Source organism: Phocoena sinus, chromosome 11 (genome assembly GCF_008692025.1).
Source record: "Phocoena sinus isolate mPhoSin1 chromosome 11, mPhoSin1.pri, whole genome shotgun sequence".
Taxonomy (NCBI): domain Eukaryota; kingdom Metazoa; phylum Chordata; class Mammalia; order Artiodactyla; family Phocoenidae; genus Phocoena; species Phocoena sinus.
This window is the reverse complement of record NC_045773.1, coordinates 82,784,475-82,799,664: the sequence shown is the minus strand read 5'-3', so window position 1 is coordinate 82,799,664 and position 15,190 is coordinate 82,784,475. Positions and strand designations below refer to the sequence as shown.

General features: G+C 41.7%; 1 protein-coding gene and 2 non-coding genes across 4 annotated transcripts; all 3 read left to right on the top strand.

Moving 5' to 3' along the window:
- Nucleotides 1-3,279: 3,279 nt before the first annotated feature.
- On the top strand, nt 3,280-3,352 carry TRNAR-ACG. The gene has a single exon. It is a non-coding gene; the product is annotated as a tRNA-Arg (tRNA).
- A 622-nt stretch (nt 3,353-3,974) lies between these two features.
- TRNAV-CAC lies at nt 3,975-4,047 on the top strand. Its single transcript has one exon. It is a non-coding gene; the product is annotated as a tRNA-Val (tRNA).
- A 267-nt stretch (nt 4,048-4,314) lies between these two features.
- HMGN4 (high mobility group nucleosomal binding domain 4) lies at nt 4,315-12,930 on the top strand. Of its 2 annotated transcripts, XM_032649354.1 has the most exons (3): nt 4,316-4,453; nt 10,508-10,600; nt 11,143-12,930. In XM_032649354.1, exon 3 carries the CDS (start codon nt 11,221-11,223, stop codon nt 11,491-11,493), a length of 273 nt encoding a protein of 90 aa, XP_032505245.1. In that variant the 5' UTR covers nt 4,316-4,453; nt 10,508-10,600; nt 11,143-11,220; the 3' UTR covers nt 11,494-12,930. The 2 variants fall into 2 exon arrangements, with proteins under 2 accessions (XP_032505246.1, XP_032505245.1); XM_032649355.1 differs by lacking the exon at nt 10,508-10,600 and having other exon boundaries at nt 4,315-4,453.
- Nucleotides 12,931-15,190: the final 2,260 nt, after the last annotated feature.

The following is a 15,190-nucleotide window of genomic DNA, read 5'->3' as shown; positions in this document are numbered from 1 at the left end:
ACAAGTCTTGGGAGAAAAATTAAGACTCAGAGCAATCACTTCCAGAAATCTGGGTGTGACCTGCAAAGACCATGGAAAGGCCCCTCACAATGGCTCTGTTCCACACAACTGAAATTGGAGAAGGTGCAGATCGTGGTGTCATAGACTGCTGACAGTGGAAATGGCTGGCAGTGCTACTATTTTCCGAAGGCTTGGGAGAGAAACTGGAAGAATAGTGCACTGTGACCCAGAGGAGGAGGAGAGTCCACCGCAGTAATGGCTGGTTTTACATGTCAACTTGGCTAGTCTATAGAGCCCAGTTATTCAATTAAACATTAATCTAGATGTTGCTGTGAAGGCATTTTTGCACATGTGGTTAACTTCTACAATTAGTTGACTATAAGTAAAAGAGATTATCCTCAGTAATGTGGGTGAGCCTTATCCAACAAGTTAAAGACTTTAAGAGCAAAATGGAGGTTTTCCTAAGAAAGAAGAAATTCTGTCTCAAGACTGTAGCATCAGCTCCTGTCTGAGATTTTCTAGACTGCCAGCCTACACTACAGATTTCAGACTTCCCAGGCCCCACAATCACATAAGCCAACTCCTAGAAATACATGTATATTTTCCTACTTGTTCTGTTTTTTCTGGACTCTGTTTCTCTTTCTCTGACTGGAACAACTACTGAAGAAAAGACTGGAAGCTGGAAACTGGAACTCTCAGAAAAGAAGTCCCAGTAGAAAGATATCTAAAAACAAAACGAAAGCACGCCTCAGCTCATGTCAGAGCATCAGCAGAGAAATCTGAGGCAGCCAAAAGAAGCTTTCAAAACCTTCAAGGCAAAACAAAAACAAAAAAAACCCTTCAAAACAAAGGGAGGAGAACAAATTTGCAGACATGAGGAGAGCAGATGTGAGCATGGCCTCCAGCTAGCTGGGTTGAAACCCATTTTAGAGGTGCAAGATGGGACCTGTGACTTCCAGGGATGCCCTGGAATCTGGCCTTCCCATCCTGGGTATGTGATGAGGATAAAATAGAATCAAGAGGTACCTCAGTTTGCTTCTGTTGAGCTGCACCCCACAGGCCTGCAAGCGCTATACTTGCCCCACCTCAAGACCGGAAGAAAGAGCTCAGAGTCAGCTACAGAGACATCAGTGGTTTAATGGATGGGGGATCTTACACATCTGAAGCCAGGTCCTGGAGTGACACCCCACCGTGTTCGGTATTTGGCAGTAGCCTTCGCTCCCAGGGGAAGAGGGAGGTTACCAGTTATATGGGGAATTGACATCGGGTTGGCTCATCGGTTACCAGGGAAACCAGCTGAGGAGCATACCCCTCACCACCCCTTTGATAAGCTATCTTGGTGGAGATGTTCTGATCTAAAAATTAGAACAATCAGTAGCTGGGGCCCGGGGTGAGTATGTAGGCATTTACTGATTTGGCTCTACAATTAAGAGGGAAGGTCAGTCATGTAAGTAGGGTGTAGGTGAAAGCAGGCACTGGTAGAGCAGGGGATGTACAGAGAGCAGAGAACAGCCAGCTTGAGTTGCCTAATCATACAGCTTCATTTCTGAAAATTCAGGCGCAATTGTTCATGTTTCCAAACTCCTCTTTAGAACAGAAATCTCTTTTTCTTCTGATAAGGAGGGGATAGTCTGTAAGCTCGGATGGGAAAATAAATTTTTATTTTGACTAACTTCTTACTGAAATTTTGTATTTTCTTCCATTATGAATGTAGGCAACAAAGCACAGTATATTTCAGTCCTTTTGACTTTATCGCTATTGGCAATCACAAATATTTTCACAGAAAATTACAGTTGTTGCAAGTTTCTTAAAATATTATTTATGCTCATTACTGCTTTGAAATTATGGTATTTATTAGAACTCCTGCTGGATATTATCATTTGGTGCATTAATAAAGGAGCATAAATATTATAACATAAATTTTTAATAGTTTGATAACATATTTCAATATAATTGTTTTCCCCTTGAAATCTTATGTATTTATCTTTTTAATTTATATTTTAAAGTATTATTCTGTGATGGAGTCCATAACCACCAAAGTTCCTAGGGGTACATAATACCAAATCTGGGCAGAAGACCCCTATTTACTATCTAGGGAGAAATCCCTAACTAGGTCTACCTTAATGTTTATGCAGAAACAGGAACATGTACATTTTTCTTAAGGGCTGTTGCAACCTTATGAACTGAAAACAAAGATTTTCTAAACACAATGTGTACATTCTCAATGTCAGGCAGTTTTACTCTGTTTAGTAGCCCTCAACTTAGTTCTTTTTGGGGGGCGTGAAGTAGAAATGAATAGCTTTATTGCTTTGCCAGGCAAAGGGGGCCACAGAGGGCTAATGCTCTCAAAACTGTGTGTCCCCAGCCCTCAACTTATTTACGATGCTCACCAGGCATGGAGATAATGATTCCTTCTCAGAAATATAGACAGGCTGAAAGGCACACATAAGAGATGCTTCCTGAGAAAGCAAACAAATGCTCCTTTTAAAGGTGTTAAATTCTGAAATGTATGTCCTGAGGTAGGAGCAGCATATGGTGAGGGTGCTTAGCATAGAGTCTTGCTTAAGTAAATATTGAAAACAAAATGTTTTCAACGACCCAAGGAGAGACAAGAAAGAATGTCAGATATATTGTCACCCTACAACGGCTTCCAATTTCCTACACAGTAACAGCCAAAGCCCATACAAGGGTGTACAAGGCCAGAGGTCATCTCCCGGAGGTCTCCTAGCCCTTTCCGCTCAGCACTGGCCTCTTCGACATTGCTGGAACATCCCATGCACGCTCCCACCTCCACGCCTTTGCCCTGGAGATTTCCCCAGTTCCAGGTCGCTCTTTTCCCTGATACCCGTATTTATTGTTCATAACCTTTCCTGCTGGGCTTTTCCATTCTCTTTCCCGTTTGTCTTTTTTCCTCTAAGTGCTTATCACCATTATTTTATTTATTTAGTGCTTTATTATCGTCTTCGCTACGTCCATGCAATCTTCTTGAGATCAAGGATCACCTGTTTTCTTCACAGTTGTATTTCCGGTGCCATATTGGTTGAATGAATGAATGCATGAACGAAGACTTATACAGACTTATACAGACAGACTGAGAAAGCAGCATAGACGCTAGGGCCCGGGCAGGCGAACTGGCCGCCTGGGGAGTCCACGCGCTGCAGTCTGAGTTAGCCAGGAGGACGGGGCTTTCAGGGCCAGGCGCAGACCCCACAAGGTGGACCGGTTGCCGCCGCCTGGTTTCTGATGAAGGCATGCCCGCCTGCTAGCTCCTCAGGTGCAGGGCCAGTGGCGCAATGGATAACGCGTCTGACTACGGATCAGAAGATTCCAGGTTCGACTCCTGGCTGGCTCGGAGTACACATCCCCGTTTTACTTCTTTCCTCTGCCGACCACTGAGGAACCCAATGCAGTTAGAAAATCCATTACAAGGTGAAGTTTGCCTGGAAGTCTCAGGAGCGAGAAGGCCCCGCTTTTGAACCACAGCCAGGGTCATCATTCCTTTGCAGAGTAAATTCCGCGTCCGGCCATGCGGTGGCGCTAGCCAAAGCCAGACTGAGAAATGTGCGTGGGCCCCGTGTCACGCCCAGCCCCAACTCATTCCTGCGGGAGGATGGGTTTGAGGTAACCTGGTAAGCAGTGAGGAAGAAATTAAGATCCAGAAGTTCAAATTGAGAAGTAATAGTGAAGGGATTGAAGTCTCTTTTGTTCTCCCCCATCCGGTCATTTCCAGAATAAATTATTAAGAATTTCGCTTCAGATCTGTACGCTGCAGGGGCTTGATTTGCGCATCTAATTGGCCTCTCTGATTTGGGAGAGTGGTACAAGACGCACGCGCATATTAACCACGCACATTTGCTGGGACGAAGCGGCGGGGGGCGGGCGGGCGGGGCGGGTGGGAAGAAGGAAGGGAGGGAGGGAGGGAGGGGCGTGCTCTGTCGGGAGAACTATCAGCAGGGGTGACTAGTTTCTACCGAGTTTCCGTAGTGTAGTGGTTATCACGTTCGCCTCACACGCGAAAGGTCCCCGGTTCGAAACCGGGCGGAAACAGTGTTGTTTTGTTTTCTTCTTTTTTACCCCCCCTACCTGTGTGGATCTCCTTTAAAACTCCATTTATTTAAAAACTCTTCACGCCTCCTTTTCTTGTCTCTCTTGCCCCAGGCTGTGGTGCTGAAGCGACGCTGCTCAAGGTGGGTCCGGAGCCCGCGGCCCCGGAGGCGGACACAAGCATCGCGAGGGAGAGAACCGGGCTGTCCCCGGCTCTGCACGGCGGCCCGACGCCCGCAGCCCCGGAAGCGCATCCTCGCCTTGCCTTCCTGTTCCCGGCAGCGCCCGGCTCCGGGCGTCGTCTCTTCGCTGGCCCACTGTCCGCGCCGGCCCTGCCCCAGCCGAGAGCACCTGCGCGGCAGGCCCGCAGCTGGCAGCCTCGCGCCCCTCACACGGCCGCGAGACTCGGGTGAGTACCTTGGGGGCCTTAGCGTGCGTCTCCGGAAAATGGGGGTAGTCCCGCCGCCCTCCATAGATTTGGGACCCTCCTGCAATCTGGCCCTCGTCGTGATTAGGTGACCTCGGACCCCCGACATTTCCACCTTGCTTTCCACTCTCCAGAACAACTGCAGTGGCTCTCCTGGGCTTCGAGTGTGAATCTCCGGGAAAAGCGGAAGCCGGGAGGTGAAGATCGCAGGCCCTTCTGGGATAAGTCCCCACAGAGACTCTAGCGCAGAAAAAAGGGAGGCGAGGAGGGGATTTGAAAGCTTTGGGCCAGCAGGGCCGTGGCCTGGAAGAGGTCGTGGCGGGTGGGCTGGGCTGCCCTGGCCTGGGTTCTTTCTCGCCTCCCCTCCCCAGCTTACGAGGTGCCCCCTCCCGAGGGGACACCGAAGGGCCGAGTCTTCCTCCGCTTTGGCCTTCTGTTCTTCCTGTCAAAAAGAAAAAAAAGATCCCAAAGTTAAGAAACGGGGCAACTGTGGATTTTGCGTATTGCCTTGAAGCAGTTAAGCAACGGGGCAACTGTGGATTTGCGTATTGCCTTGAAGCAGTTAAGAAACGGGGCAACTGTGGATTTGCGTATTGCCTTAAAGCTCGAGAAAGGTCACCGGCAGCACTTGCTCAAAATCAGGACTTGTGCCCTGGTGTCTGGCCTCTTACCGCTGTTTCTGACATGGCCTGCTTCCATGTTAATTGGATCTATCAAATGCTTTTCTGGGAAAGAACTCTTGATATAACACCAAACAGCCTCAGGTATATTCTCAGGATCTTCTTCTTAGATGTATTATTATTATTATTACTGTTTCTAAGAGTTAGCCAAGGCCTAGTCTCAGATCGCATTGCTCCAGATTCCCTCAAATGACTGACAGGAATGTGATGTTTTTATGGCCATAAGACAAGAATAAACTGTTTACGCTTCCTCCCTCCCTCCCTCCCTTCCTTTCCTTTTTTTTTTTTACAGGCAACTTGTATAGGCATCCCTTCCCCAGCCCTATTATTCCTCCATTTTCATACCTTCTCTGAAACACCCATGCTTTTATCATCTTGTAGTTTCCCTTGTTAGCAAGACAATAAGTTTGGCAGGTGCTCAGTGCAAATTTGTCTAATACATTTTCATTTAAAATTCCCTCTATAGGGAGACGCAAGAGGGAGGAGATATGGAGACATATATATATGTCTAGCTGATTCACTTTGTTATAAAGCAGAAACTAACACACCATTGTAAAGCAATTATACTCCAATAAAGATGTTAAAAATTTTTTTTTAAATAATAAAATTCCCTCTATACCACTCAGAAATACAGTTGAGTTAATGTGGTGCCCTGCGAGGAGCAAGGGTCTTGGGCCTAGGAGGTGATGGGGATTTGTCCTCTCCATCTTTCTATGATGCCAAGGGGCAGGAATACTTTAGTTGGGAAGCTGAGTGTGCCCCATGCCAACCTGTTGCAGATGGGTGACTGTTTGAAGCTTATGGCTCTCTCCTTCTCTTTAAACCAGGTGTGTTCTGACAAGATGAAGCAGCAGTCCTACCATTTTAGACACTCTGCCCTTTCTCACCTTCTCCCACTATCCCTCCCTCCCTCCCCCGGTCTCCCTCATTTAACCTCAAATGGAAGCTCCGGGCTGCTCACCTTATCTGATATTTCCTTTGAAAGGTGGAGAACAAATAGGCCCTGGGGAGTGGCTGACACTGTGTGACCTCTTGCTCCTGTATAGCGCTGCACCTTGAATAGGGTCTTTTGTTTGTTTGTTTGTTTTTACTATATCCTCTATTCTCTCCTTCTTAAGCTTGGTGTTGTAAACTTCTTCCAGGTCTTCACTCCAGCCCCAAGGCACTATCTTGCCATAAATAAGAGGCAGAGAGAAGGGGGTGGCCTCCTGGCTTTGGGGTGGGATTGAGACTAGACCCCAAGTTAGAACAAACTCCTTGGAACCCAGTTCAGTAACAGTCAAGGGAGCGAAAGGACGTTGCTAAAATGTGTCTCTGCTGGGGATGGCATGGGAGTGTGTATTGGATGAGGTGGGATTTGGTCCTTGGATACTGGAGAGACTCATGATGAAAGAGAAAAAAAAAACATGGAAAAAATATTCTGAGAGCTGGGCAAAACATCAAAATTAATCTAATCCGAGATGCGTCATAGGTCATTGGGATCTTTATACTCTTTCCTTCTGTATTAGTTTGCTAGGACTGCCATAACAAAATGTCACAGACTGAATATCTTAAATAACAGAAATTTATATTCTCACAGTCCTGGAGGCTGGAAGTCCAAGATCAAGGTGGTGGCAGGTTTGGTTTTCTTGCTGTATCCTTACATGGTCCTCTCTCTCTTTGTGTTGTCTGTGTCCTAATCTCCAGTATAACATTAGTCATATTGGATTAAAACCTACCCATAAGACTTCATTTTACCTTAATCACCTCTTTAAAGGCCCCATCTCCCAGTACAGTCACAGTCTGAGGTACTGAGGGTTAGGACTTCAACTTATGAATTTGTGGGGGGAGCGGGCACGGACACAAATTCAGCCCATTTCTGGGAACAGAGATTGGTGTTTTTTGTATATTATTGAAGCAGTTTGGGGAATTCCCAGAGGTTAACTTTGCAGAAGATTTTAGCATACCTGCGTCTCCTCAACTTACTAATCATTTGCATATTTTTATTGCAGAAGAAATGCATCATTTGCTTTTTATTTCTCTATTAGTCTTTTTTTTTAGGCTATTTCTGTCAGCACATTTAAATATATAGGTCTTTTTCTAAAATTAAAAAAATTCAAGTCTTCATAGGTAAGAAAAGGACTTTAAGAAATGGGTGTTCCCTCTCCCCTTGAGGCTGTTAAGAGGGATACCTTTCCACGTCCTAAAACCAGCAAGTTCATTAAATGAAGAGTTAAACTGAGACTTTCACAAGAATTTCAGTCCAGTTCTTTACAATATGAAGACATGTTATTCAAAAACTTCACTAACTTGTTCTATTGTCTGTTAATATAGTTTTGCCCTGGAAAGTGTTATTTTAACAAAAGGGAATTGTTAGATTCCTAAAACTTTTAAAATTGTTGCCATGTCTCGGGAAAATAACCTCAGTATCTATCTTGATAATTTCTTGCCTCATTGATAAATCTCTGTATTCCCAAAAGTTATATTACTTAAAAGATTTATCTGCCACTCCTGAAACTAAAATAATATTGCACATCAACTATATTTCAATTTTAAAAACTATAAAATTTTTAAAATAAAAAAAAGTCTTTAAAAAAAAGATTTATCTGCCAGTTAATAATTTTTCTTTTCATTCACATGCATGATGGAATATTTGTAATCCTATGACTTATATATTTTATTACCTAACAAATTATTTTTTCTTTTTTTAATTCTTAAAATGTATTTGTTTGTTTTTAGTTAGTAGACCTTATTTTTTTAGAACAGTTTCAGGTTTACAGAAAAATTGAGCAGAAAGTACAGAGTTCTCATATATTTCTCCTCCCTCTACCTCATTTTCTCCATTATTAACTACTTGCATTGGTGTGGTACTTTTGTTACAATAGAAGAGCCAATATTTATACATTATTATTAGCAAATTATTATTGTTAACTAATTATTATTATTATTTACATTAGGGTTCCATGCTTTGTATACAGTTCTATGGGTTTTGTCCAGTGCGTAATGTCATGTATCCACCATTACAGTCAGTAGCATACAGAATAATTTCATTGCCCTAAAAATCTTCTCTGTACTCCATCTCAAATAATTTCTTTTAAATTAACACCACTGTGTGGTGAGAGCCTCTCCCTCCCCGACCTCCTTGGCCTTCGTGAAAATGAAATAACCTTTTATCCCACCAGCCCTTTTTCATTATTTGTGCATCTGTCTCCTATATTTGTAAGGTCAGCCACCTGTTCTCCTGATAAGCTTCCTAAATGTGAGTGTCAAGGAACTAATCTATATTCATATACTCAGATCCAGAATCCAGCTAGTGGCCTCTTTTCCTTGAGTTTATCTTTATTGTCACCTGCTGTGTTTGGGCCTTTGACACGTGCCGATCATGGTTCCCCTGCTTGGGATGGACTGCAAGGGATCCAACATGAAGACTGAGCCTAGGAAACAGACTGTGAGCATTCCCAGGACAGGACATGGGCTAAGAAACACAATTTTGGAGTGAGATGGAAGGAGAATGGTATGGAGTGTCCATTGTTTAGGGAGGTGTATCGTAGAACAGAAGCTCTCACTTTGGTTTCCTCTCTCATTCTCTGGTAACAAAAAGACCTTTAAGAATATATGCAGATTATTTAGGGTGACCTTATTTATTGTCCAAGTTGGCACACTTTTGAGAGTAAAAGGGAGCATTATTAATAATATACTAGGGCAACAGGCGCAAAACAAGTCACCCAATATTAGACCAAATGATTTTCATGCCGTAAAAAATCTCTCAATATTGCTTTCTTCATGGTAAGAACAGCTGTCTTTTCCTCCCTGTTCCTTTCTGGGCACACCATTACCATACCCAGAGTTGACCTTTGTGATCTCTGGCATCCTTCTCAATTATTTTCTTTGCACATTTTTTTCTTCATTGTGTTCGATTTTGGATAAAACAACAACAACAAAAAAAACCACTTTTGTTCTTTAAGAATTGTCCAAACATTTCTTTAGTGGTGCATTTGGGAGAGAGTAAACTAGGCATAAATTCATGTGATGTCTAGGGAAAGATGTCCTCGGGAGCGAGCAGGTTGGGTCTGGCTGGGTCAGCAGAATTGCAGGGTGTCTCTGTGGCAACCGGGACTTTTGGACCCACCAGTAATTTAGAATATTAAGAGGCAAGGCAAGAGCACAGTAAGGGAAGAGAAGGGCCCAGCTAATTCCTTATTAGCTTTTCAGTGAACTGCTGTTCAACATGAGATTAGAACTGTTTCTCCTCTCAATTTTTAATCTCTGTTCCCAAAGTTCCTTACAAGGTACCAAGGGAAATAATGACTGATTCAAGGCGCACTCCCACTTTGGCTTCTTCCCTCTTCTTTATACTAACTCTCACATCTCCCTCTGTTCCATGAGAAGAAAGGAAAACTGCAAAAATTCCAGAAATTCTAGTCATAGTGGAAAAATGGGGGAAGAATAGATAATGAAAGTAGATAGAAAATAGAAAAATAGATAATGAAATTATCATATAATCAAATTACCAAGTGATAATTTGATGTTTTTGCACCATTTACAGGTGGTTGCCTTTGTTATCCAAAGAACATAAAAATCAAATCTAAGTTTGCTCAAAAAAAAAAAAATCTAAGTTTGCTCAAGGACCATGTTTGCCCATTCTATCTAGATGGTGAGTGAGGTCGAGCAAAAACACAAAACAAAACTCTGGAGCAATTTAGAGAAAAGATAATAATTTTTTTTTCTTAAAATAAAACATTGTGGAGTAGGGCAGGGCATAGGGTTACAGAATTCCCTAGGAAACATTTTCAGGGGTAGGGCAGAAGGTGTGAGTGGCTAGTTTTGTCCCAGAGCTTTAAAAAAGTCCCACAGTGTTTGAATGCCAGCCATGGACGTGGGTCCTAATTGCCCCAAATCGAAATAAATCACGTCTATTTGTGTGGCCTTGAATCTGTGCTCGGGGCTGCGCACCTTCTTAAAGTGGCTTTTATTCTTGAGCAGACACATAAAATCACTCTCTGTAAAATATAGAGAATAATGGTGTATTACCCCTGTGTTGTTCCCCACCCGCCTCCAGTTTAAGGAAGAGAACTCCCGTGCCCTGTCCAACCACCATCCTTTTCTTAACTCCCTGAGGTGACTACTGTCCTGATTTTTAAATTTATCTCTTGCTTTTTTGACTACCTACTTGCAGCCTAAACAAGTCGTTTAGTTTTACACTTATAAATGGATCCATACTGTAGATCCATTTTGTAACTCGCTCTTTTTTGCTCAACATTATGTTCTTGAGATTCGTCCATGGTTTTGCATATAGCTGTAATCTATTCATTTCTGCTACTGCATAGTATCCCCTTGCATAGATATTACCAAAATGTATTTATCTATTCTATTGCAGGACACTGAATGGTTTCCAGGTTTTTGAAATTACAGGGTTGATAGAAACATTCTTGTAGGGGTCTCCTGTGCACAGCCCCAAGAATTCCTCCGGGTAAACACCTAGAAGTGAAATTGCTTTAAATAATGCCACACACTAATTTACACACATATAAACACACACATACACTAGCAGTGTATGTGTTTTAATTGTTCCACATCTGCTGAGCCCTTAATATTGTCAGACAATATAGTTTTCACCAATTTGATGGATGTGAAATGTTATATCCTGTGGTTTTCGTATTCATTCCCATATTACTAATGAAGTTGACTTTTTTTTTTTTGCTTATTCACCATTCATGCTTTTTCTAAGAAGTACGTATTAACACTTTTGCCCATTGTTTTTAAATTTTCATTTTGTCCTTTTCTCATAGATCTGTAGGAATTCTTTACATATTCTGGACTCTGATCCTTTGTCAGTTTGTCAGTTATATGTATTATGAATATCTTTTCCCCAGCTTGTAACTTATCTTCTTTTTATGCATATTTTTGCTATATAAAAATTACTAATTTTAATATAGTCAAATTTGAATTTTAATGTAGTTAAATTTGTCAGACTTTTCCTTTACGGTTTATACTTTTTGTGTCTTGTTAAAGAAATCTTTATAGGAGCAGTGAGGAAGACAGAAGAACCACTTGGGCTGGTAAAACCATCTGCCAGGCACTACTGCCACCATGCCCAAGAGAAAGGCAAAAGGAGATGCTAAAGGTGACAAAGCAAAGGTGAAGGATGAGCCACAGAGGAGATCGGCACGGTTGTCTGCTAAACCTGCCCCTCCAAAACCAGAGCCCAGGGCAAAAAAGGCCCCTGCAAAGAAGGGAGAGAAGCTGGCCAAAGGGAGAAAGGGGAAAGCAGAAGGCAACAAAGATGGGAACAACCCTGCAAAAAACCGAGACGCCTCCACAGTCCAGTCACAGAAAGCAGAAGGCACCGGGGATGCCAAGTGAAGTATACTTTTTTGATAGCTCTGTACTTCTAGTGACTCTACTGTTTGAAATACTATTTTTTTTAAATCAAATTTTGTAAAAACGTAGGTTTTTTTTTTTAAGTTATGTTGTTAGCACACAAGACGCTTTGTTGTTATCTTTTGTGGAAAGGGCAAAATAACCACTAGTAGAACGTTTCAGAAGCTGGATTGAAATGGGGGAAAACAGAATTTTCTATCGTATTTGAAGATTATTCTTGGTTCCCAGGAGAGATTCTCCGACATTCACACATGACAGCCACTATGGCTCAGAAGCCTTACCATGTGGGGAAGCAAAACTTCATGTCTTCTCCTTTCCTGATGCCATCAAAAACACATCCTTGACTTCCTGAAACCAAGAGTCATGATGCGGCCTTGGCACCCCTAGAATCAGCTGCGTCAGGTAACAATACTCAGGATTTCTAGTGATGACATCAAGATGGTATTGCTCAAAAGAGCCAGGATTCCTGTTTGTAGTTTGTGGATCATCTCATTAATAGTCCTGGAGTTTTTAGTTCCTTTCCTCCATGTCAGAGGTGACCTGTGAAAAGCTCTTATATGCCTCATGTGAAATATTCACCCTTTCTGAAAACTTTTCCTGTTCATTGCAGCAACAGACTTTGTTGACTTTTTGGAGAGGGGAGTTTGAAAGTTGTAAGATGTTATGGATTGTCACCCATGTCCTGCTGGAAGTAACTATTTTTGAAAAGTATCTTATAAAGCTGGATACAAGTTGGCTTCATGGGAGGGGAGGGATCATTTCCTACTCCAAGTCATAAAGATATCCTTTACTGCCTTGTAAAAGTTTTATAGTTTTGCTTTTCACATTTGTCTTTAGTCTTCCCTGAACTGATTTTTGCAAAAATATGAGATAGTAATTCAATATAATATTTTTTCCATATGGTAAGTGGCTGTCCCAACCACTTGGTTGCCCCAACTTTTCTGAAAAGTTCATCCTTTCCCCACTGATCTGTAATAGTGGCTTTTTTCATAAATCAAGTTTCTTTTGCGCGGGGCGGGGGGTGGGGGGTGAGCTGGGAGAGGTCTGTTGATGGTTTCGATTCTGACTCACTGGTCAATTTGTCTAACCTTGTGGCAATACTATACAATCCTGAGTACTACAACTTTAGAAAAAGGTCTTGATATCTCAGGACAAATACCACCTCCACCTTTAACATCACCACCAAACTTTTCTTCGTTGGAGTATCTTGGCTATATTCTTAGCCAACTGCTTTTCCATATAACTTCTAGAATTAGATTGACAAGTTCCAAATCAAACTAACAAAAGGTGGAATTTTTATTGGATTTGTATTAAATTTATAAATTAATTATACTATTGAGTCTTCCAATCCATGAACATGGTATAATTCTCCATTTATTTAGGCTTTCTAAATGTCTTTCAATAAAGTTTTATAATTTTCTCCATAAACGTTTTCTTTTGTTAATATTTCTGAGGGACTGTACACTTTTGGATGCTACTTTATATGGTATGTTTTTAGTTGCTACATTTTCTGTTTTCAGCTGATTTTTATATTCAACAACCTTGCTAAAACTCATTAATTCTTATGTCTGTGTATTCTTTGGGGCTTTCTACATAGATAACTATATATTCTTTGTGTTTTGTTTTGTTTCTTCACAGTCATTATACCTTCTTTTCTTTTTTTTTTTAACCTTCTTTTCCTTTTTCTAGTTCTAGGCATTGTCTAAGTGCTGGAGGTACAACAGTGAACAAAACAAAGTCTCTGCTTTCACCAAGCTTATACTCTAGTGGGGGAGGGTGTAGAAGATGCACAAATGTATGTGACAGGGTGCTTTAAATAAACAAGTATAAGTGGGTGCTATTTAGATAGGGTGATTAGAGGAGTCCTCTCTGATGAGATGACATTTGAGCAGAGCTCTTAATGAAGTAAAAGAATAAGCTCTTAATGAAGTAAAGGAATAAGAGACTGACTCTGAGGGGAAAACATTCCAGCAGAGGAAAAAGCAAATGCAGAGATGAGGTAAAAATATGTTTGGCAGGGCTTCCCTGGTGGCTCAGTGGTTGAGAGTCCGCCTGCCGATACAGGGGATACGGGTTCGTGCCCCGGTCCGGGAGGATCCCACGTGCCACGGAGCGGCTGGGCCCGTGAGCCGTGGCCGCTGAGCCTGCGCGGCTGGAGCCTGTGCTCGGCAACAGGAGAGGCCGCAACAGTGAGAGGCCTGCGTACCGCAAAAAAAAAAAAAAAAAAAAATGTTTGGCATACTGAGGAAGAACAAGGAGGCAGAAGTGGCTCCTGAAAATGATGGGATGCCATTAGAGTTTTGAATAGAGAAACCACACAATCTGAGTTATCAGTGTGTGTGTGTGTGTGTGTGTGTGTGTATGGCTGATGCATGGGCAATAGGGTGTAAGGGGGGGGAGAGTTGAAGGAGAAAGACCAGTTAGATGGCTGTCACAACTGAACTGCTGGAAATTCTACTTTGTCCTGTTATGTTTCCATCCTTCCTCTGCTCAACTATTCCCACCCCATTTTAATTGGTAAATTACAAATATTATCTGTGCTTTCTCTTTGCCAAACAACAGAACAGGATCAAAGATAAACATTCCCTGTTGTCAAGAATCCAAAGTCAAATTCAGGAAAGTCAGCCCTGTGTGCTTGGTGTTGCGATAATACTGCAGGAGGCCCTGACTCTGATGCCAGAGCATGAAAGGGTATTAGGAAGCACTTTCTGAGGCATAATTGACACCTAAGCAGCAAAATGAAAACAGAAGTTGGTCAAGCAAGGGGTGGGTAAAAGACTTCTAGTAAGAGTAGTAACATTTGCAAAGATGTTAAGAGAATATTGTGCATAGTAGGTGTTCCATAAAGCATTCTTGAATCAAAAAAAGTTTGAATGTGTAACCAACTAAGTTATATTGGGCTTTTTAAAATAATAAGGTATTTCTCATTAAGTGCTTATTTGTTTGCCAAACACTGCTCAGTGATTTATAATACGTGCATAATTTTATTTCCATGACCCTATGAATTGAATCATATTACTGTTCCCATTTTTATATTTAGTGAAACTGAGACAGATTAAATAATTTGCCCTGAGGTCATACAGTGAGAGTAAAATTCAGATTAAGACCCATGTCCAGAACTCCAAGGCCAAGAAGGCTCCTCATTGTTAAAAAGATCATTGGTATAACCTCAAAGGTAATCCATCCAAAAATATATATGGTGTTTCTGAGTAAATTAAGGAATTTCCCAAGATACCACTAGGAAACAGTCAAATGTAAGTAATAATATTCTACTAGCTAAACAGTTGTAACTTCCAATGAAGAAGGTTAGTAATGCAAGGTAAATGAATTCCAGGGGAAAAGTGGTCATATGGAATTTAGAATTTTAGTGTATCTCTAGCAACATAAAGCTAGAAGGGATATTATTTCTGTACAAGGATGATAATTTTTTAGACAAATACTTATGAAGTGGACAAGAACAAATTAGGAAATTATAAATTAGCCTTTAAATCTCTCTTGCCCACTCTTCTGATCCATTTGGCATTTACATTCCTATTTGTAAATTCATAAATTAACATTCCTGGTTTATTAATACTCTGAGAATTTGGGTGTCTGACATGAAACAGCCTGAGTGATCCAGAGTTTTCAGTAATCAAATTTCTGACCATCAGAATTGAGGCATTGGTCCCCTAAGAGTTGG